The 27,553-nt window shown below is 37.3% G+C and overlaps 1 protein-coding gene across 3 annotated transcripts; it reads right to left on the reverse strand.

Moving 5' to 3' along the window:
• Nucleotides 1-386: 386 nt before the first annotated feature.
• On the reverse strand, nucleotides 387-27,476 carry SLC35B3 (solute carrier family 35 member B3). 3 transcript variants are annotated; one of them, XM_037378836.1, is made up of 10 exons: nucleotides 27,349-27,476; nucleotides 22,522-22,800; nucleotides 20,670-20,797; nucleotides 19,018-19,172; nucleotides 17,384-17,491; nucleotides 12,625-12,722; nucleotides 9,683-9,775; nucleotides 9,165-9,276; nucleotides 4,769-4,838; nucleotides 387-3,653 (listed from the first exon to the last, which is right to left on the reverse strand). In XM_037378836.1, exons 2-10 carry the CDS (start codon nucleotides 22,720-22,722, stop codon nucleotides 3,503-3,505), a joined length of 1,116 nt encoding a protein of 371 aa, XP_037234733.1. In that variant the 5' UTR covers nucleotides 22,723-22,800; nucleotides 27,349-27,476; the 3' UTR covers nucleotides 387-3,502. The 3 variants fall into 3 exon arrangements, with proteins under 3 accessions (XP_037234733.1, XP_037234731.1, XP_037234732.1); XM_037378834.1 differs by lacking the exon at nucleotides 27,349-27,476 and adding an exon at nucleotides 27,262-27,300; XM_037378835.1 differs by lacking the exons at nucleotides 20,670-20,797; nucleotides 27,349-27,476 and adding exons at nucleotides 21,106-21,227; nucleotides 27,262-27,285.
• Nucleotides 27,477-27,553: the final 77 nt, after the last annotated feature.

Here is a 27,553-nt window from a genome sequence, read left to right on the forward strand (position 1 = left end):
AGGGGCCGGGGTGGCGGCTCATAGCATTAATTCTTCCACACTTGTATTCACACACAGGTATCTGAGTAATTAGCAGTTCGACAATACTGACGTGCCGAAATACTGAAGAAATCCACTGCACAGTCAATTACTCTGGTATTCAAGTGTGCCAAATAAATGCAAAAATGTAATGGGAAAGCAACAGCAGGCACATACTGATGTAGTCACGCAGAGCTCCCTGGGTCCCCCCAAGGAGGCAGGCACAGAGCACGGCACTGGGGGAGGTCGCCAGCATCAGTGGAGACCTTGGGCAGCCTCATGTTTCAGTGTGGACATCAATCCCACAATAACCAATTCTTGTATCACAGTGTTTCTGCCGCGAGGAGAAAGCCGTGTACCACAATAAGTAACTAATTCACATTATATTTAGATAATAGATTTTATGGTGACAGAATGAATGTTTTTTTTCCTGTAGCTTCATAATGCCTACTGCAAAGAGTCCTGGAGCCAAGGAGTATGAAATGCCAAAGTGACTACTATCAGCCCACACAGCAACATGAGGGAGGGTTAACCAACACCCCAATGTAAGTGCTCTTACACAAAAAATAAAGAATCTACAGTTACTTTGTGGACAAGCCCTTATTCATATTTCACAGATAACACAAAATCAACATAGATATACAGTACAGAGGATCCTAAACCAAAATTATGTAATAAGAACACTTGGAGGATTGTGAGGTTCACTTACTTGCATGCACTATAAAGCTTATTAAAAAGCCAAAGAAACCCACAAACAGCAATTCAATGAAATGAAAGTTTTCTTAAATGTCTCCATGAAAGTATGAAACTGCCACAACAGGTGGAAAACTATGAACTACTCTCGTGTGTGCATTTTCTTTAACACACATATTGTTGATCAGCAAGTACTAGACTCACACCTACGAAAATAAAAATCTGACTCTTAAGCTATTAACACTAAATCTACAATATTCATTTCTGTATAAAAATAAGTTTTAAAAGTACACCTGCAAAACGAAACATTAATTTCTATAGGTAAGAAAATGAATAAAAAATAAATCAAAACTTCCCCTAATGTGCTTCATTAACTCAGTCTTGTATACAATAGAGAATAAATTAAAAGGTAAATTACCATGAACACTACACTCTCCAAAGAGAAAACACAGAGACAAAACTGCATTAAATAAACAGTTTGGCAATCTACATACTACATTTGATTTCCACTCAAAAGCTTTGGGAGTGACCTCATCTATTTATATACGATGCCAAACAAATTGTATTTACTAAGACTTTCTGCATGTATGGAGCTTTCACATAATTTGGTTTCCTGAAATTCAGTAAAGTTTAGCAATAGTGTTTACAGATGGCAAAACTGAGACTGAAAAATTGTTCAAAATTATGCTCAAATGCTAATTACCAAGTTCCACCAAGATAGTGAACAGAGCAGTAAATGTAACATAATTAACTTTCTTTTCAATGGTTAAAAAAACGTCCCTCTCTTAAGCTTTATAGGTAACGTAACCGCACTGGAAAGAGCAACCTCATCTAGTGAAAAGAATTCATGGGAATATAAGAGTTGATAAGTATTATGGGGAAAGAAATGTGTCAATCCCCCTGACTTGGTCAAATGCCCTCTTGCATCAAATTTGCAATTGTAACCCTTTTTCGTATCTTATCATAAAGCTCTGGCTGCAACATGAAAACCGATTGACAGGGCAGGCCATCCTTCTCTATCAAGATGTATCTGTCCATCAAACTCGCACCTCTCTGCCTTATCCAGGGCACAATCAATCATGCAGCAGCTGGGAATTTAAAAAGCAAAATTGTTACACGCAGTAATTTCTCCTAACTTGACAGCATTGGGTGTATATGGGTTGAAAAGCTTTGCTGACACACCAGAGTACTGAGTGCTGGCAACAGCGCCGTTACGTGGCACTGTTCTCCACGCCACTTGTCCCATTGTGCTAAGATGGCTACGTTATTCCATGTTCTATTTCCTAACATAATATGGCACAAGCTAGCTACCAACTCAGTAAGTAAAATCTAAGGCACATTTTGTGTCTGGGGTTTGACTGCAAGCTCCCTGGAACGGCAATTCTTCCTAAGTGTCTGAAAAAACATTTTGCACGTTTTGAATACTTTAATGAAGTACTATTTTTGGCAGAAGGCAATCCTGTGAGGTACTTCCATTCTTTGTATGTTCTTCCCGACTATGTAATTTTATGATCCAATTTACTTTTGTCCAAGGTGAAAGAACACACACCAAGATGCACCTAAGGGACACAACAACAAAAAAATCATGAGCACATGAGAATGAACTGTAAGGTGATTAGTATTTTTTTTAGTGTTCTTAAAGTGCTATTGTTAATTACATAAAATGAAAGAGATGGCAAGTGATTCAAAAGTAACTTCAATATGAAAGTAAAAGAGATAAACGGACTTAGTCTTCCTAAATTCATGATGAAAAAGACAGACTGCTAGTACATTGTCTCCTCCTGTCGTTAAATAAAGAAAATAAAGAAAATTGTAATCTGTACTCTAATCCTCTTCAGTTCATCACAGGACCACACAAAGACTGACACAATACATATACCAAATACATCAGCAGATGCTGTCATTCTTTACTCCAATATTGAAAAGATTGAAGAGCTTTGATTTTATGATATGAATTTAGAGGACTTCCATGTCTCTTTACACCACTATGATACGGAGGACCACAGGCCACTAAAAATTCTGTGTTTCACCACAGAATAAGCAAATAACAGTGTGTATTACACCACTGTTTCAGTCATGACTTTTTCATTTTGTGTTCTCACCCTGTTCAGGCCTCAAAGCCCATTCCTCCTTTGTAAAATGGGTGTTGACTGCACAAACTCAATCACTTTTTTGTTACTCGCAAGCACAAGTCAAAAAGAGTAACACTGTGAGATTTCCATAAAAAAAAAACAACACAATTATCACAATAAATACCAAGTTCTGTGATGATCTAATCAATAAATTAAAAAAAACCCCAACACTTTTATTTAAAAAGAGTGACAACATACCATATTCTAAACCCTCCACCTTTAAAAGCACAATTTGGTCAACCAGTTGCTGATTAGGTTCCATTAAATGTTAATACAGTATTACATTTAAATTACCCCGCCTAAACAATTAACAAAGAACCACTATTCTCAGATCAGCCATATGGGCCATATTATTAAAATGCCCAAATTAGTCTTCTACTGTGTCCCACTTGGAGTGCAGCTTCTCAGCAGTTTGCCAGGAGCTGCTGTCCTTCATTGCCTGGTAGGGCCATCTGACAGTGGCCTGCAACACCCTTCACGACGAATTCAAGTGCTCTGAAGAGAGGGCTCAAAAAAACTTGCATTTGTAGCAAACTGCAAGCAGACAATATGCCTTCAGCTCCTTTGGTTTTAATAACGTTTCCTTTGGAAAGTGAATCAGTTGAAGACTGTTCCAATAAAATAGTAAGTCATGGTCCAGACAAGGCATAAACCACTGTCTATACAGTTTGTGACAACGTCCTTGTTTTTCTTTCTTCCACACTTTTTTTCCAAAGACCATGCAGTGAAGGCAGTTTGATTTTATCCATATTCTTACTGTAAACATTAAGAAATATACCAAGGACAACCAGTAAGCCTGACCACACGTACCTAAAGAGGAAGGAGAGGAGGGGGGAAAAAAAAAAAAAAATCATTAGCATTTTATCTGTAGTGATTACATACCGATATTTGTGGATTAAAAAAAATAAAGCCCCTACATTAAGGAAAGAAGAGTTTTAAGAAAAAATTCCCCAACATAAATTAGCGACTCAGAAAGAATTTGCATGAATCTTTATCTTTACTAGCCTTCCACCATTCCTTTTCTCATCCTGGCTGGAGAGCTTATTAAGGTGCATTTATAGTTGAATAATAACAGAACAGTAGCTGCTCTTTCTCACATGAATAAAGCAGTCCTGAGGGGTTTTACTGTTTTTCCTTCCTAAGGTTATGAGAGCTATACTCTCAATTACTGCTCCAAAATGTGTTCTCACTCAGTGCCTTACATCCACACTTCCCAATGTAAGCTCCTTTTCGTTTCAGCTCTCCATTAACTTAAGCCTCAAGATTTTTAGCTGGAATAAAATCCATTTGGGCATTTGCCTGTAAGTTTTATTCTTAAATCTCAGATAAATGTATACATAGCAATTTAACTGAACGTTATTTTGTTTCAAACTAGCAGCAATTAGGATCTATGTAGCTACTCAGCTGCATTTATCAATGTAAGCTCTTCCTTGAAATTAATAAAAGGGAAGAAAATAAAACTAAAAAATCTTGCAGTTGAATGTATCAGGATAACAGAAGCTTGCAGTTATTTAAAAGGGCTAGCTAAAAACTTAAACTTGAGCTCATAAAAGGGGAAACAATACCGTTGTGGAGAAAATGCCTTCCGTTAGCCAAATCTTCCACAGAGAAAGTACCCAAACAATTTATTATCACACACACTAGATATTACGTAAGATTTTCATTAAAAACACCCCAAAACCCACCAACACACAGAACAGCCTGTCTTCCAGACCTTTAGAAAAATGGAAACTATTTTCTCTGGCATGATTAGCATCAACAAGCCTGCAATATTTACAACAGATTGCCAACATTTGTAGAAGATATGAAATGAAAAGCATTAAAGCCTGAATATGATTAATTATTGTTACTATATTTCCATGATCAGGAATATGACCTTTTTTTTAGAAAAGATATAAAAAAAATTTAAAACTATAAATACTTACTGTAATGTGAATGGCTTTGCAAAGAACAAAAAAGAAAGCACAATGGTCATTGCTTTTCTTCCTGTTGTTACTGCAGAGGAAAACAAATATTTACTACTTTAAGAATTCAGTTGCAGCAAAAGATTGTAATACAGGCTTCAATATTAGTAGATAACCTCATTCCATGATTAATTATCTGGCTAAACCAATGACCATCCTTGGTGCAAACACAGCCTGCAGATGCACTATCAGTCCAGTGCAAAATTGTGCTAGAAACATACATTGTTTGAAACAAGTACACTGTGTCAGTACTATCAGCTCCAGTCAAAATATCTGCAGCAGAGAAACTTCCAGAACAAGACTTGCTATTTAATAACTCCATGCTAATCAGTTCAAAATATCTGAGAGCAACAAACAATTGTTGCATGTAGCTGATGGCATAAACTAATCTGTTAAAGCAGAAAAAAGTGGTATCACTGTTTGGATACACCAAATCTCTTGCCATTTCCACCTCATGTTGTTACACACAGTTCAGTGGTGTTTTGGGCTTTAAAGTGGAATGGGACCATCACCTTGTCATTCTTTTGAAGTTACTGAAAATTTACCTAACAGTGCAGAGAAATACAATTTTGGTCAGAAACCGAAGAGACCAAGAACATCTGACTTCAATGACTGCATTAGGAAGTTTCCATCAAAACCATTAAGAGACCTTCTTCTGTATGTGGTATCACTAGGAGGAATCAAGGTAGTAAGAAGAGGTGAGAACACAATCCTGTTACCAAAATGGAAGTAAACAATCTGTTTGGGTTACTCTCAAATTAACTGTAGCTCCAACAGTTATTTGAACAATTTCAATGCTATCTGCTATGAACAAGAACACAGGGTTGCTAGCAAATTGTGTATTGGGAAATCTATAAAGTTTATCACTAAACCAAAAATCAATAAATGAGTAAAAGTTATAGAAAATTAAAAAATAAAAGTAAAAATAACAACGTAGCCAGGCACACAAGTTTAGCTATGGAGGTTAAGGGTCTGAGAAGGTGTTATTCCACACAATAGTGCAGGCTTCTCACTACAATTGTCTGTACCTAAATAGACCTACATTTTTTAGCAACAAAAATTATTTTGCTTACCACAAAGTATTTTTTACTATACAATACTGGAAAGCCTTACTTGTATAACTACATCCACATGAGTTTTCCTGTAACATACTGACAACAGGAACCAAGGACTACTGATGTATTTTCATGCTGTTACGGCTCCTAAAGCAAGTTTCATTCTCCCCAACCCTCCCCCCCAAACAAATTTTTACTTAAAAGCATGTTTTTCAGCGGAAGAAACAGCCTCCACCATTGCTTTACCTGCCCTATCCTCAACTTTTTGGTAACAATTTTCTTTACATTTTAAGAAATTTATGTGTATCGAATAAAATGATTTTCTATTACATGAAAAATTGAATGAGAATGAAAAAGAAAATTGAGTTTTAATTAGAAAACAGTTTACAGATGAATAATTTAAAAAATGGTTAAATTACTTCAGTTTTTCTAATTACAATTATTTCTGTTCTTTCAAATCAGTTATTAATTAAAATATTTATGTAACCATTTCCTTCTAAATTAAGTGCCTTTTCTTCTTTTTCCCCAATTAAGTCTGACAATTTCTCATTCTGCTAATAGAAATACAATTTTCATTAAACTCTTTCACCCCAGTCCCCCCCAAGAAGGGGGAGGGTGTATGGGGGGTGGGAGGGACAGTAATGAATGTAGCATTCTTCCAAAGCACAATAAACATTTTCACATTGCTACAGGCAAGACAGAAAGGGCTCAAGTGTTAGGACTGTCAAGGTCAGGCATAAGAAAATCTGGGAAGGGTTTGCCATTCCACAGCATTCTTAAACATTTTTTAGCACAGTAAGACTTCTTTTTTCTTTCTAAAGAGCTATTTTAATGCATGAACCAACCCTCTCGTCTGGGCCAATTTCCAGTCAGGGGGCATACTGAATTTTGTTAAAAACAAACATAAAACAGAAGCACTATAGAGGAAATAATTAATAGGAAAGCAGAGCAAGCAATCCAATCCTCAGGTCGGAAAACAACCGTCTATATCCTCCTCTCCACTGCTGGGGATGAAGTGAGCAGCTTTTAAGGGTAGAGGGAAGAGAGGAAAGTTGCATCTGGCTACACCTTCCCCCTCTGGTCCTTGTGACTAATATTTGTAGTTTAAAAAAGGTAACCTCAGGAAGGAATGAGCCTGCTGTAACTGTTCTTGATAGGCTACTGTAAAGACTATAGAAATTATAGAAGCAGCTAAACAGGCAATGACTGATTCTTGAAAATACACTCAAGTTACATTTTAAGTTTAGAAGCAGCAATTTTCTACAAACAATTTTATGTTCTATAGCAGCTGCATATAGTGAACAATAATAATTTTAGGGAGAGCCTGAAAACAGGTGTACAGGAAGATGATGAAAAATGACCAAGTGTCAGACTTCTCCTTTAGTGTTGTTAGATACATAAAAAATGTTAAACATTAAATTAACTGCTGTTAAAATGAATGGCAGGGTCATTTCCTCTTATTCCTGCAGTTGAGGATATTGTGATATGTATACAGTTGAGTTACTTGACTGTTTTACAAACTCATAATAATACAGGTGACAAGCATTCAGCTGTAACACAGTTTTGTCAATTGGCTGTAGCCAGCTTTGCCACACTCGGGTAACGCCGCATGCTAAAATAGGCCACGGTCTAACAAATACAGAGGCAAGCCAAAATAAACCAGTACAAATAATTTCTGAGTTGCAATTTCTGTTGCATCTGTCTTACTATCGATACCTTTGATTTAATCAGATTCTATACCGCTTCTTCCGTTAAGGATCTCAGGCAGGTAAAGTATAGGCTGTGAACACACTTCCTTCTCTGAAGCCATACGGTTCTCCTTCCACACAGAATATATTTTGTTTTAGTATTTTTCTTTGTTTCTAAGGCACACATCGGCCAATGCACTACTAAAGACCAAGCACCACTACTCAGTGCAGTGTTGAGACTCACTGTGCTCAGTGGCTTCCTCATTCATGGAGAGCCAACCTCAGCTATTAGGATTTCAGTCTCTCCACGTGATTTTCCCAGACCGCTGATTACTCAACATAAAGGGTATGTCCAGTTGTATATGTGATAAGAGTCAAGTCTGAATATCTATAGAGGTAAAAAATCTATAATGGTTGTGACTGCTTCTTGCTTCACATCCTCCTTTTTCCTCATCCATCTGGATACACACCTGGAACATGTCAGTGCAGATAGGTCTGACTTGCATTTATCGCTAGGTAATTATTGTATTATTAGGGGAGAACACCTTATCACCAAAACTTTCATTTGTGCGTGAACTATCACAGAAACAGACTCTTTCTTAGCCTGAGGAGGATTCCAGTAACTTCTGACATACTTTAGGGACTTACATTGTTCCACAGTCACATGTGGCTAGCAGACACACCAATGAGCGGCCCAAATCTTTTCAACCTATTACTGATCAGTGTTCTTTACATTTGTTTCTTCTGATTGTCATATGCTGTACTCTAAGCATTTAACAGAAAATACAAATGCTTCCATTTTTTGTGGGACAATTACATTAGAAGCCTAGAAGAAGATCTGAAAGCCTGGACAGTCTACTTTTGTTCTTAACAATAGGCTTGTGTCTGTCCTGTGAATACACAAGTTGCAATTTAGAGATAATACAGCAGCTGTTACACAGCTCACCAGAAGCTTGTTTAGTTCAAACCATGACTTCCAAAACTAATACACACCCTTTACTCCCTTCAGTTTAGTAAAAAGAACTGATGAGACTATCACAGTGTCAGAATTTGTTTCACTTGAGTTCCTTCTGAACTGAGTCTGGAGTGTACGTTTAACACGGCTAGAGCAGCATTCCACTGAAAGTGTATGGACATTCAGGAGCTTCGGGGGAGTTCTTTATAGTTTTTCTAGCAATACCAATTGTAGGAAATCTCTGGAAATTCTGTGCTTAGAGACTATGACACTGCCTACTATGCCTTACTGGAATCCCCTTACTTTTTCTTCCATGCTTCAAATAATAGCTGTCTTTTCATTACACCTTGCTATACATTTCCATTGCACTCCTCTGTTTTGAACGGTGTTCTTTCTGCACTAAAATATAGCACAGGCTATATGCACAAGATTACTTAACAGGCTCTTCAAGGTTGAAACAGTGGAACAGAAAGAACCAGGAAGCTCTCAGACACATAGTAGTAGTGAAGATTCATGCTACACAAACCATAATGAGTCAGCACAAAGAACAGAAAAAAAGCCAGAGTAAGAACAATTCTCAAAAGCTCTGTCTTAAATAATAGAATATGACTACTTTGTGTTTTTAAACCAAAAGCAGTAAAGATATCATTTGTTCATACCTGTCACAGCCAGAAGGGCACCAAAGATTTTAATCAAAGCTAGAACAAAGGATATGCCAAAATACCCAGTCAGGGAGAAAAGGAATGCATAACCGTAAGTCTGAACTGGATGCTGCAACGACAACAACAAAAAAGCCTGTTAGGAAAATGTAAAACAAACCCTGAGGTATTGCAAAATGACATAAACTACAGACTTTAATCAACTGCTTGAGCAATAATAAGCTGTTCAACAATGCATTCATGCAAAGATCCTTATTTAATTTTAGTTAAATAATGGAAAAATAATAATGCAATTATAAGCTCATAAGACTGGTCCTGTGATTTTGTTGTTTTTTAAAACATAACCGTATCTTATACATCAAGGACTGTAACAACTTGCTTAATGTATGAATTATACAAGTTAACCAGTTTACATGATGAAAACATAACTTTAGAGAAGTAGTGAGATTTTCTAAACCATACAGAGCAAAGTTTTCCAATGAGGTTCTTCATAGAAAAAAGGAAATCTTTACACCTACCTTTGAGCAAAATGTTACTGCAGGGCTTAATCCACTAGTGCATGTTAATCCAAATAAAATATACACAAACCCTATTGAATAGGAATACAAAACCTAGAATAGTTTAAGAGAAAATAATTACCAGGTGATACTATACAAAAGGACAAAATTAAATGCTTTCAAATGCCTGGTCCTATTAATAACGTTCAACTTCTCAGAGCTGAATCTGCAGTGTTTGAAGGTATTTTTACTAGTACTTCTGTAACAGCTGATGTACAGTGAAAAGTGAGTAAGTCATCTTAAGACATTCTTCCTCCTCACGACTACATAAAAACAAGTTTTCTAAGCTAGTCAGTTAATAATATCCTGAGGTCAATGCTGACTGTGGTAAATCCTTCAAATTCAGGATTTCACAGCCTAAATAAAACTACACACAACTATGTAATTTAATAGTTTGAATAATACGTTCAACATATTTCATTTTCTGCTACTTATCCTGCATGGTAAAGATCCATATTGCATTAAATGTGCAAAGGGTAGCACATAATCACCATAATCTGCCAGAATTGTTACATGAGTTTCATCTGTCACATGTGTCACTTCTGTTGACGCACATGGCGCCCCTGCATTACGGTTATAGGATACAAAATTTTCAAATATGACCAGCTCTAGCCTAGTTCAGTACTCAGACTATACTCAGCAATCAGGTAAACTCTTAATTTTGTCTGTACCCTTATTTAATGCATAGCTTCATACATCAACGAAAGAGTCTTCACCCTACCCTTTCCCATGTAAGGGCAGCAACCGGAGCTGGAACTGCCCATCTGTACACCCTCCCATGCAGTGGGAGGCATTCGGGTGTTTGGGGGACATTTAGTGGCCTTTTCTTGTGAAAAAGGGAGACAGTGAACAGAGCTACTGTATTTACACATTACTAGCTAGAACACGCTGATCTACTTTCAAAACTCAGTGTCAATTACAGGCCTACTTCTTGTGACAAATTTAATCGTTTTCTTGTTATACAATCTCAATTATTTGCAAAAAAATTATGTAATAACAATTAACAATGCCATGAGACAACAGAACACTTATCTAAAGTGGTTTTTAAACTAATAAAATATTATAAAAATATAAATTAAAATAAATAAAATAAAATAAAAATAAAGGAGGATGACTATACGTTTCAACAGCAGAACTGCTTTCAAACTCTTAAAGAACAATGACCTGATCTTCAGAGTTCTTATTTTGCAGTGTTTATACACACACAAGTTAGTCTCTAGTTCTTCATTTGCCATCCTGCTTTTCTCCCAAACTACCCAAAGACCTCACTTTCCACAACCAGGACTGAGCATCACATTGCTACTTCCCCGTTAGGCAGTGTGATGTAAGTCACCTCCTTAGAATCACACACAAGGCAAAATTAGGTATAACCTTCCAGAGCAGGTTACTATTTCAGCTGCAAGTCATCTTTTCTCTTTTCATAACTGCTTAATCCAGGGCAAGTTCCAAATTCGGCAATGAAACAGAGATCCTGTGGATGACAGGTTCCTTCACTATTCACTTCCAGGTCATTGTTCATTAAACATCATCTCTGCTTCAGAGGACCTCTTTAAGTTTTTACCCACAGTCTTCAGTCTCAGAAGAATGATTTCTGAAATTCTGCTTGTACTTCTGCACTAAATTCTACAGATAAAATCCTGGAGTGTAATCTCTAGGCCTCAAACAAACAAAATCTTAATATCCTTAATCACACACTGATTCTCTACAAGTAGTATGAGTATGCAATATGAAGACCAACATTTGTCAGACTAGCGCAGAATAAAAAGCAAAGTTCTGGAGATAACAGGAGCTTTGTAGGTAAGGCAGTTAACAGCTGCCAGATGACTGTTACCAAGATGCAAAGTGGGCAAGAAAACAGTTAAGAAATTGTATTTTGTTTTGGATTTCAGAGATTATAGCTATAGAAGGCTGCACTGGGTCAGATGAGGTCCATGTAGCCAAAATCTCTGCCTCCAGCAGCACTCAACAGTGAATATTACGGAGTACAAAAATAAAAACATACAACAACACTTTACAGGCATATTTTTCTACTTCCCAGAAACTGGCAGCTCAAACTTCTTGAGACAACCTACGTTACTTTCAGTCTTAAATGAAGCCTCATTCTAATGAATTTGTTATCCATTTATGAAGCTATTCTCATGAGAAAGCAGATTTTGTAGTTAAATGTAAAAAATATGCATAATATGATAAATTTCAATATTTTTTAACACGTGGCATATTCAATTAATGACTATTATAATAAAATATTTTCTTTTATTTACTTGAATTTAGAGAAAACGATGCCAAATTCAAACTTAAGTTTTGTCTAAAAAGAAAAAAATTATCAGGCCATAGAAACAGATAATCCACATTCCAAATAACATATAAAAAATACAAAGCCAAGACTTTTTCAAAATTAAGTCATCGAGTCAAGAGCACACATTCATCCGTTGTGAAAGAGTTTTATGGACTTCAAAACCTTCAACAAAGGCTGCTTCTAAAATACTAGCACACTTGAGTTCTAAGTCTAGCAAATAAGAAAACCAGTGTGTTCCATCTAACACATTCTCATTTATACCAGAACAGTATATATATTTCAGACATTAAGTGCATAATCATACATAAAACACTCCATTGATTTCAGGCCTGCAGAGTAGACAAACTATTGCTAGAAATGAGTGTTTCTATAGCAGCAATATACATGTGAAGTTGCACACAGAAAACAGCACCCTTGAAAGGTTAAAAGCCAACCAACCAAAGAAACAGCAGAAGTCCCCAAACAAACAGAAAACCCCAAGAGCAGCACAGCAAGAGCTCTTCTTTACATATGCAAGAGAAAAGCAGATTGAAGTTTCATGTCTTGTCATTGTATGCCTTGTCTACGATGGAACATGTTCTTTTAAAATTGCAAATCTGGTATTTACCATTTCTGAATTAGAACCATTGTGCAACTTCATAGCTTTTTCCTGTACATTTCCTATAACTGCATCTGCGCAGAGGGCAAGGGATATTAGGACCACACCTAATATAAGAAACAAACAAACAAAAACCTGTTCAGAATATTTATCAGCAGAGTAGTGTCGAAAACCACTCTGTACTTACCCTGAAAAAAATAAAAAAATCTCAGGAATAGAAAAATAATAATAAAACCCTCTCTGTATCGTACTCTAAATGTCAGCAAAATTATTGCATTATACCAGTATAAAGCGATGTCCACCCACACTCCCTCCACCAGTTAACCCCTGAGCACTGTGTATCTCTAAACTTGATAGGAGCATCGGGACACTGGTATAAAGAAGCCAGCTGTAGTTTTTGTAGTAACAAGAATGAAAGACTGGCAATTGCATTTATTTCGGTATTTGTAATGAAGGTAAATAACCAGAGAACATACTCTTTTGAGTAGTTAATTCTAGATTATTTTTTCCCAACAAAGGCAAGTAGAAATGTTAGATGAAATGGTAAAACAAACATAAAAGATTCACAGTGGAAATATTTCGTTACCGAAACACTAATTTTAAAAAACCTACTGTTCAGGTACAAATCCACGGGTTTAGGTTACCATATTTGTTCACAACAAAGTCACTGCACAGTCAATAATGTAACCAGCTTTCCAACAACAAAAATTAGTAACTCTTTATCCATGCCAGTCACAATTCATTTCCCAACCTCCAACGATTCTTTCATGACTGCAGCAACTGTTGTATTTAATGAAGCACACAGGTTGAAAATACCGCTTTTCTTAAGTATAAAACATCACAGACGGTAACAGTCATCACAATCATGTTTACTGTCTGATCTAGTCTTGGCTCCTTAAAAACATTTTAAGTGTCAGGGAAGAATGAGGAGAGGAAGACTAGAAACAAGCAGTGTTATGTTTTCTTGGTATTATGTTCTTACTATCGGAGGTCTCAAAACAGGCATGCTGATGGACCAAATGGAGTATAAGCTCCTGACAGAGGAAAAAAATCCCAGCTCCCAGGATTTTCAGAATTGAAAGATTTTTAAGACCAATAAAGTTTAAGGTGGCATCTCCTTGGCAAATTTTTGGATATATGAGAACTTCCAAACCAGTGTTTTTAGTTTGGGAACCATTTCCTTTTCCAGGCTAGACTTACGCAACTGAAGCAACAGAAAAAGACTCTTCATTATTTAAAGTTATCAGGCACTGGAAAAGGTACGAGTCAATGGAAATGATAAAAGACATAGATATATTAACTACATAGATTCAGTTCTGGTCCAAAGGTATTATAACACCTCCAGCTTAGCAACAGCCTTACTGCAGATCACTTCTGTAAAGTGACACAGACGGAATATGTCTCCATCTGTCTTCTCTATCATGCTTGTTCCATCAGTGCTTAATGGCCCAGGCATATCCCTGGGCAAACACATGAGTTCAGGACTGGATTGAGATGAAAAGGTTACCTGGAATCTGAAGTGCAAGTGCACATGGAAAGGAGAAATGCAGGGACAAGACAAATGTCAGTATTACATACATACACAGTTTGGAGCATTAAGAGAAGAATTACTCCACTCATTGTGATAGCACTGCACCTGCCGAGCAGCAGCAGCAAAACCACAAACGGGACCGGTAATGCTATGTAGTATGCCAAGCATGAAATAAAACTCATTGGAAGAAGTGGCTCTAAATTAGTTCTAAAAAATTAAACCTGGAGGTCTTGCACCAGCAGACTTCATTGAAACACTACATTACATCGTGTTTTACGCTATTAATGTGACACTTGAAGTCATTAAAATACTGGATCTACCAGCGTTCCTCAATAACACATTCTCACACTTGCAATCCCCACCACACCAATGTGTTAGGACCAGTGAGTTGTTTGGAGTTTACTTGCCCATTACTCCAGGTTTTTGAAGGCTGCTACACATAAGATTGTAAGACACAGTAGAGGCAGCTAACCAAGTAATATCACTTAACAGTGAAGCTAAGGACTAAACACCCCAGTCTGCAGAAGACTAAACTTCAAGTGTACAAACAGTCCTAGGGTGGAAGAATTTGCATGCAATTGATATTTTTACTGTGTCTTCCCTGAAAATAGTTAATTTCCGTTTACACCTGCAATGCCAGAACAGTAGAAGTTCCCACAGCAGCAATGTTTCAATACTGTCTCCTTCTGCACACCCATCTCTTCTGGTTTCTCTTTTGGATTATTCACAGCTATTTAGGATATCTACCACTGCCTCTCCAATCTGATAACGCTATGAGATGCTTTGAGCTCTTAGCATCAACTCCATCTTGAAAAATATACCTCTTCCTTAGTTATAAATATATACCTGTTCTGTCAGAAGAGAGTTTCAATTTCTTGGCTGACTTTCATGTGTAAACAAAATCTGTGCAGATTCCTGTTTTGGCCCAGCAATACTGGGAGGTCAGATTTCAATAGCCAGGGACAGGGGAAGAGAGACGGGAGAGATGAGAAAAGAACTTGTGAAATTGTTCATCCAGATATTATTTTATGTCTGCTCATGCACCATTTTTAGTATTTGCATCAGAAAACAAAGAGATTATATGTTTTGTTTAACTTCACAGCATGGTTTTGCTCTCTTAGTACTATGAAATGTAAAAAACCTTTGTTCTTAATGAATTAGTCTAAGTTCTATGAAATCATGCTAGAATCATACTAGTTTGCGTGGAAACAGTTCTACGTAAATGTGCATGAATCACTGGCACAAAGTCAGGAATTTACAGGGCAGTAAGTAGGCAGTAACATAAAATTGCAACTTTAGAAAACATCCTTAAATTTAACATTTGTTTTGCTGTTTTGTTTCTGAAAATTTTAATAACCTTAAATACTTTGTTATTTCTTTGAAGATCCTCTGTGAAGATACAAAATTAAATTCTGCGTCTCCGCTTTCAGTTCTTATTCCATGATTTACCTCAAGAAAAGTGTAATTATTCAAAAGACTGTGTCATTTTGCAGAGTGAACAAAGTTTTTAATAATTCTTGTAATTAGTTTTAAACTTTGGCAGCTCTGAATTTCTGCAATACCAAAACCCAGTATATTTCTTGAAGGAAAGGAGCATCTATTTCCATAATTCATCCAAGAAATGGAAAACCTCAACCTTTCTGCTTATCGTAAGTTTCTTCTGGTTAAATTAAGTGACATAGGAATAAACCAAAACAGCTCGAGAGGGAACAGAGAACTACAGAAAGAACCTTCTCAGAAGGTGAGAATTTTGAATCATGTTCCTAAGGGGAGGTCCAGACTTTCCAATTCTAACTCTATATTCTATTTCCACAGAACTAAGTTCCTCCAAATGTTAGTGCTCTAAGTTTCAATATATACAAACTTGTTTGAAGTGCTCAAAATAGATTAATAATTAAATACAACCCTGTTTATTCTCTGAAGACGGTTAAAGTTTTTTATCTTGTGCTTTGCACATCTTTGAGGGCATCAGGACTTTGGGACATTTGCTGCACTTTACCTTATCTCATTCAGTTGAAGAATCACAATTTCCAAACCTTTTCAGAATTAAATCATAGCACACATTTAAAACAATTCAAATTTTACAAAAGGAATATATTAAGATGTGAATGCATTTAGAGGACACAGTCAAAAAGGGCTGTAATGGTAACATATATCTATATATCAGAAACACTAAAATATAATTACATGCTTACCAGCACCATACTGTACTCTATATTTTTTTTTCAAGTAGCCACCCAATTACACCACACAAACACTTTAAATGCACAGCAGGTTATATAATTCACATGCTTTTAAAATTTCTTCCACTATCAGTAGCACTAAAATTACATTAAAAGGCATGAGAATTAATTTATGAGCAAGGCAAAAAAGATACAGTTTAGACAACATCACAAATTGATCATTACTAACACTAGATGAACTAACTATATTGTGAGGGCAAAAAGTATTTTCCTTAAAACTGAGAACGTATTATTATTTTTAGGAACAAAACATCCAAATCAGTGCCTCCACTATTAAGAAACAAAGGTTTCACACTGAACGTCTGTCATAATGGTCGTTGCAAGTCGTCTCAGAATTTCATAAGAAGAATGCACAAAAAGTTGAATATTCGAAAGTTTTTCAAGGTTCAGTATTAATCCAAACACTGGCCAAGTAAGTAATATGGATTTTATAGATAACCAATTCTTCTTCCCTGTCATTTGAGAAAATAATTCCAGGAAGTTTTCAAACCCAAGCAGGTTAAAATATTTTCTTTGCCTCTGATTTCACACAGTTAAAGTTAGAACGTAGGCACTCCAGCTAAGAACTACAGTGAATCTGAGTGAGACCACCAATTAATATAAAATAAATGGTTCTGAAATGGAAAAAGAATTAAAGCTTAAGACTCAAACTGGAAAAGACAACTGATGTTTGGAAGTTTAAAAATGGTCAAACTGAATTTTGTTGTATTTATTTTAACATATCTACTGAGAAGAAAGTACTTCTTGAGAACAAGCATGAGATTTCGACCTAAAGGGTGGAATATGCAGAAATTCTGAGAACCTACAAAGTAACACTTAAAATAAAGGCCTCTTCTGCCACAGACAGAGTTCTGCTGCTGCAAAGCTGCAATGAAACATGCATTTTCTATATGATACCTGAAGGCACTCCACCAAGAACTCTCTGAACTTCTATGGAACTGTTCTTGGGAAAACCAAGTATTTTGTTGAACTCTAAAATGTAATATATCTTTACCTGTCAAGTTGAAGTTTGGCGCAACTGTGCTGTCAGCTAAAGTAAACCATATCAACCCAAGACTCATACACAGGGCAGCGGACACATCTGCAATATTATAACGTTTTCCTACAAAAGCAATAAAAACAACATGAATGGGCTGTTAACACTCTCAGAATTTCACATTTATCCTGTTTAGCACACTAGAAGCAAAAGGGAAAAATGTTCCAGTGTCATTCTTTTACTTAAGCAGAAGACTTAATGCCCTGGCCTTTCATGACTGGAATTTGTTTCTTCTACAACAGCAGCTGCTAAATGGAGGAGGACCTTAACAGACAGTATCTGATTCTTGTGGTCAATTTTAGTTTTACTCCTACTGACATAAAGCACATTGTCCCTGACAAAGCACCATCTCAGCAACTTCAGGACAGCTTAGATGTTTTCTTACGATTTTTCCCTCAGGCAAGACATTTTGGCTGCCTTTACTGATCAGAGGGAAGTAATTCCTGAACACTAACAGATGATTTGCGTACTTTCAGAACGCTACATCATCTTTTAGTTTGGGAGAAACAGGATGTAAAGGAGGGGGTGCAAAAAGAAAGAAAATTGGGAAATGGAAAGGCAGGAGTTAGTATATATGGTTTGAAATAACATGTTCCTTTCCCAGATGCTATACTTTCAATATAAGCTTCCATGGTAACTTAACTGAAGTGAAAATGTTAACTGAAATTTTTTAAAGCAATAATAAAAAGAGAATAAAATCACAGCTTCTGAGAATACAACACAATATAAAGTTTCATGAAGCTTTAAGGGAATACTAGTTGCTCTACAATAAAACTATATAGAATGACTTCTGATACAAGGTAAACAGTGTGTGTGCATGTGCATATGTAAACTTGTACCCTCCTCTGAAAGTTCAGCTTCCTATTGCAACTAGGCCAGAATTAACTACACAGAAATATACAATTCTAGATTCTGTTCTGTAACGCTTGCTCATGCAGAGATTTACTTACTTAATCAATCCTTGTGTATTGAACACATAGAAACTTTTATCACATACATGAGTCTTCTAAATCCAGAAATACTGACATACGTTTATTCACATAACTACAGACTTTATCTGTGCTACTCCAGATCCCTTTTTCTGTTCTTGGAATATGAACTATGACTTTTGGACTAGCCAAAGACATGTAAAGTCAGGTGTACTTCTGATTACATGTTCTAGCAAAATTTAGAAATTTTAATTAGGAATTTAGGAACAAGACGAGTAGGGGATTTCTTCACAAATCATGGCTGGATATTTTCTTTCCCATTTCAAGTTTTCTATTTCAATACTGGAAATATTTTATTTGTGACGTGATTAGGTTTAGAAAACATCATATTACATAAAAATTAAGAAAGCATCCACTAAAATTAAGTTTTGCAAGTGACCTGTGAAACTTTTTTCCCCACATTTTCTGTTGGTATAATTGTATTTGTACATTTTCTGAGAAGATGCTTCAGAAATACACATTTTTCCTCCATAGGAAAATGCTACCTGCCCCTCTCCATTCCAAGAGCCTCAGTGAAATTTAACAAAGTACAGGATTCCATACATGCCAGCCTCCCAAAGAAAGAGCAAAAAAAAGTCATCTAATAGCAAGTTTAACACTTACCTTGTATAAAAACCCCGCCTATCATAACTGGAATCAGTTTACAGCACTTGAAGATGACTTGAGTAGGGTAATTCAGATATCCTAAAGAGGTATTGGACAAACCCATAGTTCCCACTGTTAAAAATGCTATTATCATGTAGGTTTTGCCAGGAATTCTGCAAAATATAAGCACATGAATCTTGGTATTACAGACTCATACAGAGGAGATTTAGCATGGAAAATTTAGATAAAGCAATATGTTTTTAATACAACTTGACTATCTTTCTCACTGAATTTCATTCTGTAACAAAAATTTAAAAACGCACATAAATCACTGATTTCAAATTTCATTTATTTTAATTACTGCTAATAAACAGCATTCAAATACAAGACAATAAAAACTTCATGACTCATGAAGCATTCAAACAGTAATTCTTTAACCTCCTTCTAAGAAGTTATATTATTTACAGGAAAATCGAGACAAGGTTTCAGGTAACTTATCAAAGGAAATACAGAATGTTGGTATACCAAGATATTCTGAATGTTAGTCCTGTCATGGTCACTGTGTCAATTTTTTTGGTGAAGCTTTCACATGAACATTGACATTTTTAGAATAAGGAAAGTTGAAAAAAAGTACCATCGTTTTATAAAACTCAACAGAACTAAGAAAGAAGTGATTCAGATATCATGAACGGAGAGGCTTATTGAACATTTACAGATGTACTGTTTGCAATTTGATGAAATTATCACCTGACAACAGATGATACGACAGTAATTTTTAGCAATCACTGTGCTCACTCTGTGATTTTTTTACAGTTATTGTGCATATGTTCAGCTATTTTTTCACGCATACTCAGAGTCACATTAAGCAACATAAGGAGATGTCTTGCTCTAACGCTGTCTTATCCATAACTCATTATATGATGTAGGCATTCTGTGAGGAATGCAAGAAAAAATTACAATTTAAGAAAGAGATTTCAGCATAAAAATTAGGATTTTTTAATCTTCTACAAGAAGATGCCTAAATTATAGCAAATAAAATGTAAAATGTGTTTAAGATCTACGTTTCCAACATAGCTTACTTACAGGGTCATGCTCTGTAAGCATTAGTAACTACTTGGTATTCAAAACCTAAATACCAGTTACGGAACACTCAAAAGGTAACTAAGCAATATCATCTGATGCATCTCAAAAAGTCAGATAACTTGAAATACTAAATAGTGAGTGTTTAAAAGAAAAAAAATTAAATTAAAATTATATTGTTTGGCTATAGAAGAATTCTATTACCTAAAATCAGTATATGCAAAATCAGCTAAGGCTGACTACAGGTAAGGAAAACCAGTTATGCTCAGCTAGGCTATAATACTTTAAAGAAATTTTAAAATATATGTACAGCATGACAGCCTCTATCCAAGCTTTCAGAGGGCCTCAATATACAGTTTTCAGAGGCTGTAGTTGGGCAGGAAGCCATAGAAAGGCTGCACTGTGTCAGATCAAACTATCCCATATCCACACAATTCAAGACAGCAAGAATCTCCTGGGTCAGCTGCAGTGAAAACCCAGAATAATTTTGTGGCAGGGTGTTACGAGTGCTATCTTAAATGAAAAATGCAAAAACTAAGCACATCCTTTGAAGCAAATCTACACAGCCATATGGCAAACAGAGAGCAGACCTCTTGACACTCTCCACGATGCACAGCATGCTAGAGGAACCTCTTGGTGAGGAGGTGCCGTGGGGTTTGAGGAAAAGGTGTTCAGTGACAGATGGCTTCAAGTGATGTGAAGTGCAGTTGGCCCTATTCTGAAAGTGATAATCACAAGCAACACATATGAGTCAGTCTGTATCAGCTACCTCAAGGACAGAATATGCTCTGTAAGTGGAACAAAGTGACAGTAGAGTCAACAAGACTACTTACAGGTCTGAAATCTAAGCAGGTGCTTACAAAACATTTTCTATCATTGTCCAGTAAAGTCACATCATTTTAACTATGGAACTGCTACTAATGCCTCACAGTATTCACATTCAAACAACAGAAGTTAAATTTACCACAAATATCAAATGCTTCTAATTTGATGGACAGTGGGTAAAATGCTTGGAAAAACACATACCTTCTCCTTTTGTCCTGAATCAACTGCAATTCTATTAGTCCAAAAATGGAATAAAATCCAAACTGCACTAAAGTGAGGTACCAACCAAAAGGTTTAAAACCTTCCACTGAAAATATCAATTCCTATAAAAACAAAAACCCACGAAGATCACATACATACACCAAAATATTACATCAAAACAAAACTAACAATTTTTTTTTCCTTCACGTACATGCAAATCTAGCCTTCGCAGCTGATGGTTATTAATGAGAATTTACCTGCCATACATAACTTGCAAAGTATTTTAAAAGACAATTTAGGTTCTCCAAAATGCAAAGAGAAAATTTACTGCTGGTGTAAATCCACTGAAATTAATGGATTGATTGATCTGGGGAATACATTTGATCCATTATTTATCTCAAATTAGATGTCCTCCTGTCTGCTTTTCAGTTCATTTACTTCAGTAGACTGTTTTTATCCAGAATGTATAAATAGCTCACAATAAATCAAATACAAAGTTTCTCTTACAGACATATTTACTGGTAGTTTTCATCTCATAGGAAGGCATACCTAATGTTTTGAGCGCCTACATTAAATAGCACTTGTGAGCTTATAAATTTGCAGTCTGTAGGAACATTTAAAATCAGAGCAATTTGTTATGAAAAAATACATGCACTGTATAAAGAATTATGTAGATGCGTCAGTTATGGAAACAAAAGGCTACCTAATACTTTCCTTTTTGAGACTCGGCTTTCAATTACTGGTAACTGTCTAACTCTTTGGAACTTTATTTTAAAAAACTTCTCAGCTGTTTTTGAGAACTGCATTTGAAAACATGGTGACTTTTAATTATCAGCTTTTTAAAGTCACTGCTTTATTGAGAAGACTCACTGAACTTAAAAAATATTTAGAAAAGGAACAGAAATGTAGCTGCTCAAGATAAAAGGGAAAAAGTTAGCAGGAAGAGAAAAGTCTTAACGAAAACAGCATAAGAATTATGCTTCTGCTTAACAACCAACATCATTCACATTTCAGCTTTGTCCTGAAGGGAGAGCAGAGAGCACAATAGACTGTACGGCACTCATGGACTCAAGGAGATCTAAAGGTTTCAACACCAATGAAGACTCACATGTCAGTCTGTATTGTTCTACAATTTGGTTGTTTTCAATAGACTATGAAATCACATTTAAAAAATACATATTCAAAATAATATTGAAAGGTATGTCTTACACACAGAAGTAAAAGATGAGGTCCAACTGAAGGAAACCTTGCAGGCACATAAATGGAATTTTACATTATGCAATTACTGTTCTTGAATTCTGAAAGCTTGCCTTTGCAATCAGTATCTATTTTAAATGACTATACATATTAAAATACATACTATATTACGCTATTGAAAAAGAAAACTGGGCTAAGACACAAATTCATAGGCTTTACCTGTAAATATCCATAGATCAGATAAAACATAAAAACTCCAGAAACACAGATGAAAAACTGAGTAGGTTTGTTAAATTTGCTGAGATTCATGCCAAGAACTACAACATCATCTACTGATTTGATATGAGGAGACATAGTTTGAGATTTGGAAGGTACACTGATGGAAACGTATTTTCTTGATGAAGTGAATTTCAGATCCATGATTCCTAGCTCGCTGCCTTCAGTGCTATTGTTATCTTCTTTTTGCTCTTCTATTTCCGTGGGTCCTCTGCCTGAAAGCTGAAAGAAATGCTAGTTAGATAAGACATAACACACAGCCTTCCAACAGTAACAGTAAAGAAATGTGGCATTTCTTTATATATATGGAAAATATAAAGATTTAAAAGTTTTGTTGGAGTGTTTTTATTCACAAATTTTATTTATCTTTTCTGATGTTCAAAGTTAAGATCAGTTAACGTAAGAGGCCAACAGCACTTTATGAAAGCACTTTTGCTTCATGGCAGGAGGTAGTATTCCTCCTACCCTCCACAAAACAAACCAACCAACCAAGCCCAATACACCGGCTGTATGAAACCAGCTTGAGCTTCACAACAGCTCAAACTAGCCCTTTTATGCCAGTACTCACAGGAATGACTGCTTGGGTGAGAAGTGATCTCTATGATCAAATCACAATGAAAGATCCAGTACTGAAGCACTGTGGTTCTGTCTACTCTACTTCATTTCCACAGTGAAATATACCAGACTAGTCCCCTGCATGGGAAGCCTTCCTAAAAACTATGAATTCAAGCCTATGATTGGTTACAAACACCAAACTGGAAGAAGTTATCCCCTCATTCTCACATTTATTTACTATTTCTCAAACACTTCTGAGGAAAAGAACAGAAGATGGAAACAAGAAGATTAAGTAGCCAGTCTCAGAAATTAGATTAGTTATCTGATGAGGTCTATGGTATGGCAATCCCTTTAATATTAACCACATACAGCCATTTCCACATGTAATAGAAAACAAAATTAGATCACTGAAGCCTGGAGAAGGAATTTAGCAGCTTAAAAGATTGAGAGGCAAATAATTCTTTTCTCCAGCTCAGCAGAGTATGATGTTTCAGTCTTCCCCCACGCCCCCACCCCCCCAGCCTCAAGATAAAACACACTGGTCAGTTGTCCCACGATTTTTAAGTGTAGGTCAGCATCTAGTTCAGCAAGCAGTCAGTAATTACATTGTTTGTCTCAACTATTTCCTGGTTTGTTCTCCCCAGCTCAAAAATACTTTTCATCACACATGTACAAAAAGTGCTTTTCCCACTGTTTTTAAATGGAAGAAGTGCCAGTACACAAAAGTTTGATCACGTAATAAACGTAGCAAATGTAATCTGCATGGACATTGGTAATTTATTATACAATAAAAAAATGGCAAGTTTAGCTGAAAAATGAAGGATTCATATAAAACTTGCAATGTGGTTACGTTTCCTTTTTTGATAAAACATACTATCAGGTTCGAACAAGGTTCCTATTGAAGTCAGTCCTGAAATAATAGCTTGGGGACTATTATAGGAGTTTACGGACTATAATTATTATTTGTGTTTAAATTCAGAGCTCTTCAGTTGAAAAAACAAAAGTGAGAGGTAGTGAGTTTACCCTTGTGGACTGTTAGCTAATCCCAAAATGAGGTAACCATAAAAAAAAAAAAAAAGGAAAAAGAGAAAGTTTAAGTAGACTCTTTTCAGTAAAAACAGAGAAGTGCCAGTGTCATGCAATGAAGCACTAGTGAGCCTTCACATACAGTACCATACAGAGTTCTGATCACTCTCAAAGAAAGATTCAAAGAACTGCAAAAAAGGCTAAGAGGATGGAGGAACAGATTGCCCATGTTATGAACTGAAATAAGATGAAACTGTAACTTGTCTAGCCTGGCAAAACCCCGTTGAAAAGAAAATAGACTTGCTTACAATAAAAGTATCACAGGTATTACCACTAAGAAGGAAAAATAATTCTAATTTTAAGGACAGCAGAATAAGAGCAAATGGGCACGAAGTGACCACGAACAAACTTTACTAGACGCTACCTTTTCATCCGTAGACTACCTGTATTCTAGAGCAGCCTAAAAATGAAAGAAGGAATAACTGAACTAGTTTTAACATTAAGTTTATGAAAGCAGTTATGTAGAGCTTTTAATACTGGGTGTGATGACTGAGCAGTCCCCTTTAATCCTGTGTTTATAGCATTGTACCACTAGGGAAAGCAGAGTAAAGGTGCCTGTCGAGATACTCAGTGATCCTTACTTGGTCACTATGCCAGGACTACTCTCCCCAGATGAACTGCATGCAAAGTTAGGACTCCCAAGTACAAGTCCAAGGAGTAAATCACCATACAGGAAAGACACTGTATTTAGAAATCTACCCATTGCTGACATCTTAGCTGAATGTGTAATTTCATGGGTACCTGCTCAAATGTTTCCTGACCAGTGTACGCTTCCTCTTGACAGGCACAGAGCATTTGTTAATGTCACACTTTTCAGCAGGAACAAGAGCTGAGACTTATTTTTCACCTAAACTGTAACATGACATATGCCCAGCACAAGACACAGCCATGTACTGTCATGGACTTCAAAATGGAGCGAATTGTGTAACGCATGGTTTTGTACATACATTTTCCACTTTGTCCACTAATTTTGATATTATTTGTGTGACAGCCATGTTAGGATTGGGAGAAGTAGAGGGAAGAAGAAACTGTAGCAAGTATATTTATCTACTGAGCCTGGCTGGGATTAAGTTAATTTTCTTCATAGCAGCTTGTATGGCGTTGTGTTTTAGATCCGTGACCAAAACAATGCCGATAACACAGTAACGTTTTAGCTATTGCTGAGCAGAGCCTGCACAGCATCAAGGCCTTTTTTGTTTCTCCGCCTGCCCCAGTGAACAGAATAGGCTGTGTGCAAGATGGTAAGAGGGGGCACAACCAGACAGATGACCCGAACAAACCAGAGATATTTCATGCTATAAAGCGTCATGCTCAGCAATAAAAAGCAAGAGGAGGGGGTTTAGGGAGGTTAGTCATCTTTTGCTCAAGAACTGGCTGGGCATCAGTCTACCTGTGGGAGAAGCGATTGACTTCATACCACCGGTTTTGTTTTCTGTTTGTCTTCTTCCACTTTTCCCCCACTGCTTAAACAATTTTTATCTTAACCCGTAAGTTTTCTTGGGTTTACTGCTTTTCCTCTTCCTCCATCCATATGAGCATGGGGGGGGGGGGGGGGGGGGGGGGGAGTGAGCAAACAGCTGCATAGTGCTAAACTGCCTGCAAGTGTTAACCCACACCACAATTAACACATTTTTTTCTGACTTTCAGGCATTTACATTCAAATTATTTCCTCAGGAACAACATCGGTTTTTACAATCTGTACATTTAACTTCTTGCAGATTACTGAGTCTACTGCTAAAGTAAGAAGAAACAACACTGATAGCTCTAGTTACACCCAAGGCCATCCATAAGAAGATGATGTATAGTAATTGTTTTTTCTCTATTGTGTTCTAAAGGAAAAAAAATATTACTGTGTTCAAGAAATCCTTCAAGGAACATTATTTAATAGCTGAAGAAACTTTAAATGTATGTATCCATTTGAAACACTATCCACCAAGTAATTTCATTACCAACAGTGACAGAACTCTTCTGAAGTCCACCATGACTTCTCAGAATTATTTTTCTAAGTATCAAAAATGCTATTCACCCTCCTCTCACCAAAATAACTCAAGCAACTGATTAACCTTCTGAACAAACACGCAGCAAAAATCTGATTTATGAAGAGTCAAGTGGCTTAAGAGCTGTCCTGATGTGAAATAGCATATTCCTCTCCTTTTTTTTACTCCTGGGTAAAAATGTATACGCCACATTCTTTAATCAGAGACTTTTTGTTCCTTCCCCTTTGAAAAAAAAACAACCAACTATGCAGAGCAAGACTTTAACTTAACACACAAGTAAAATAATACAGTGATTGTATATAAAGTAATTTTACAGTAATAAAAAGAAGCAAAGAAACACATAACTAGAAAAGCAAAATTTCTTTGTCCTCCAAAAAGTTAATGACGTGTACCAAACATGGCAAAATCATTACAAAGGAGCTGGTGTTTTTATTTAACCCTGAAGAACATCCATTAAAAATATCAGTTTGGCAGAAACTAGCATCTCTGTACTCTCAGAAAATTTGCTCGCATAAGCCATGCAAGGCAAGTTCCATGCTGGCCCTGGCCAAGAGCCATTTCCTTTGGAACCACTTCCACAAACGCCTGGTGGCAGGACAGCTGCTGGCACCTGACAGGGATGCTCCCGGTTACAGGGACACAAACATACACCGGTGAGAAACTCGAGCGGATCCTTTACTTGGTGGTCCCTGGCTCCTGCCCCGGAGGCAAAAAAAAAAGAGGGAAAAGGGACAGGGACCAGCACGACCCTTGAAGCCTCCTCCGTGCCCACCCGCCCGCGCCCAGCTCTCCGCCAGCCCAGCCGCCCGGCGCTGCCCCACGCCGCACCCCCAGGCCAGGCCAGACGTGGCTCTGCTCCAGCACCTGCCCCGGGCAGCGTACCCCGGAACCGCGGCAGGCCGCCATTCCTCGCCTCTCCCCCGGGGCAGGGCACGTCTCACCGCACACGGGCCCCCAGGGCCCCCATCCCCTCGGGCCAGCCGAGCCCCCCGCCAGGCCGCGCCAGCCTCCTCCTGCTCCGGGCCCCGGCCCCCGCGATCCTCACCGTCGTGGCCATGGCCCCCCGCTACCAGGTGACGCTCCCCAGGAAGCGACCCCGGTGCGTGGGGGAGGAGCAGCCCCGCCCCCGTACCTGTTCGGCGGGGGAGGGGCACGGCGGCCGCGGCCAACCCTTCCCCTCCGCCGGCCGCCGCGGCGCCCGTCCCGCTCGCTCCCTCCAGCCTCACGCGCCGCCGGAAGTGGCGGCGGGGGTGCCAGGGGTCCGCGCGAGCTCCGAGCGCATCGAGGGAGAGCCGCTCGCTCGGCCTTCCGCTACTCGGCCTGGGGCGAGCGGAGCC

The sequence above is a fragment of the Falco rusticolus genome, chromosome 3 (assembly GCF_015220075.1).
Source record: "Falco rusticolus isolate bFalRus1 chromosome 3, bFalRus1.pri, whole genome shotgun sequence".
In the NCBI taxonomy this organism is placed as follows: domain Eukaryota; kingdom Metazoa; phylum Chordata; class Aves; order Falconiformes; family Falconidae; genus Falco; species Falco rusticolus.

Coding starts and splice junctions, on each gene's coding strand:
- SLC35B3 (XM_037378834.1), bottom strand. Junction 20,798..22,521: donor TGATCTATGGATATTTACAG/GTAAAGCCTATG, acceptor TATCACTTTCAG/AATAGGGCCAACTGCACTTC. Junction 4,839..9,164: donor TGCCCTTCTGGCTGTGACAG/GTATGAACAAAT, acceptor TTTCCTCTGCAG/TAACAACAGGAAGAAAAGCA.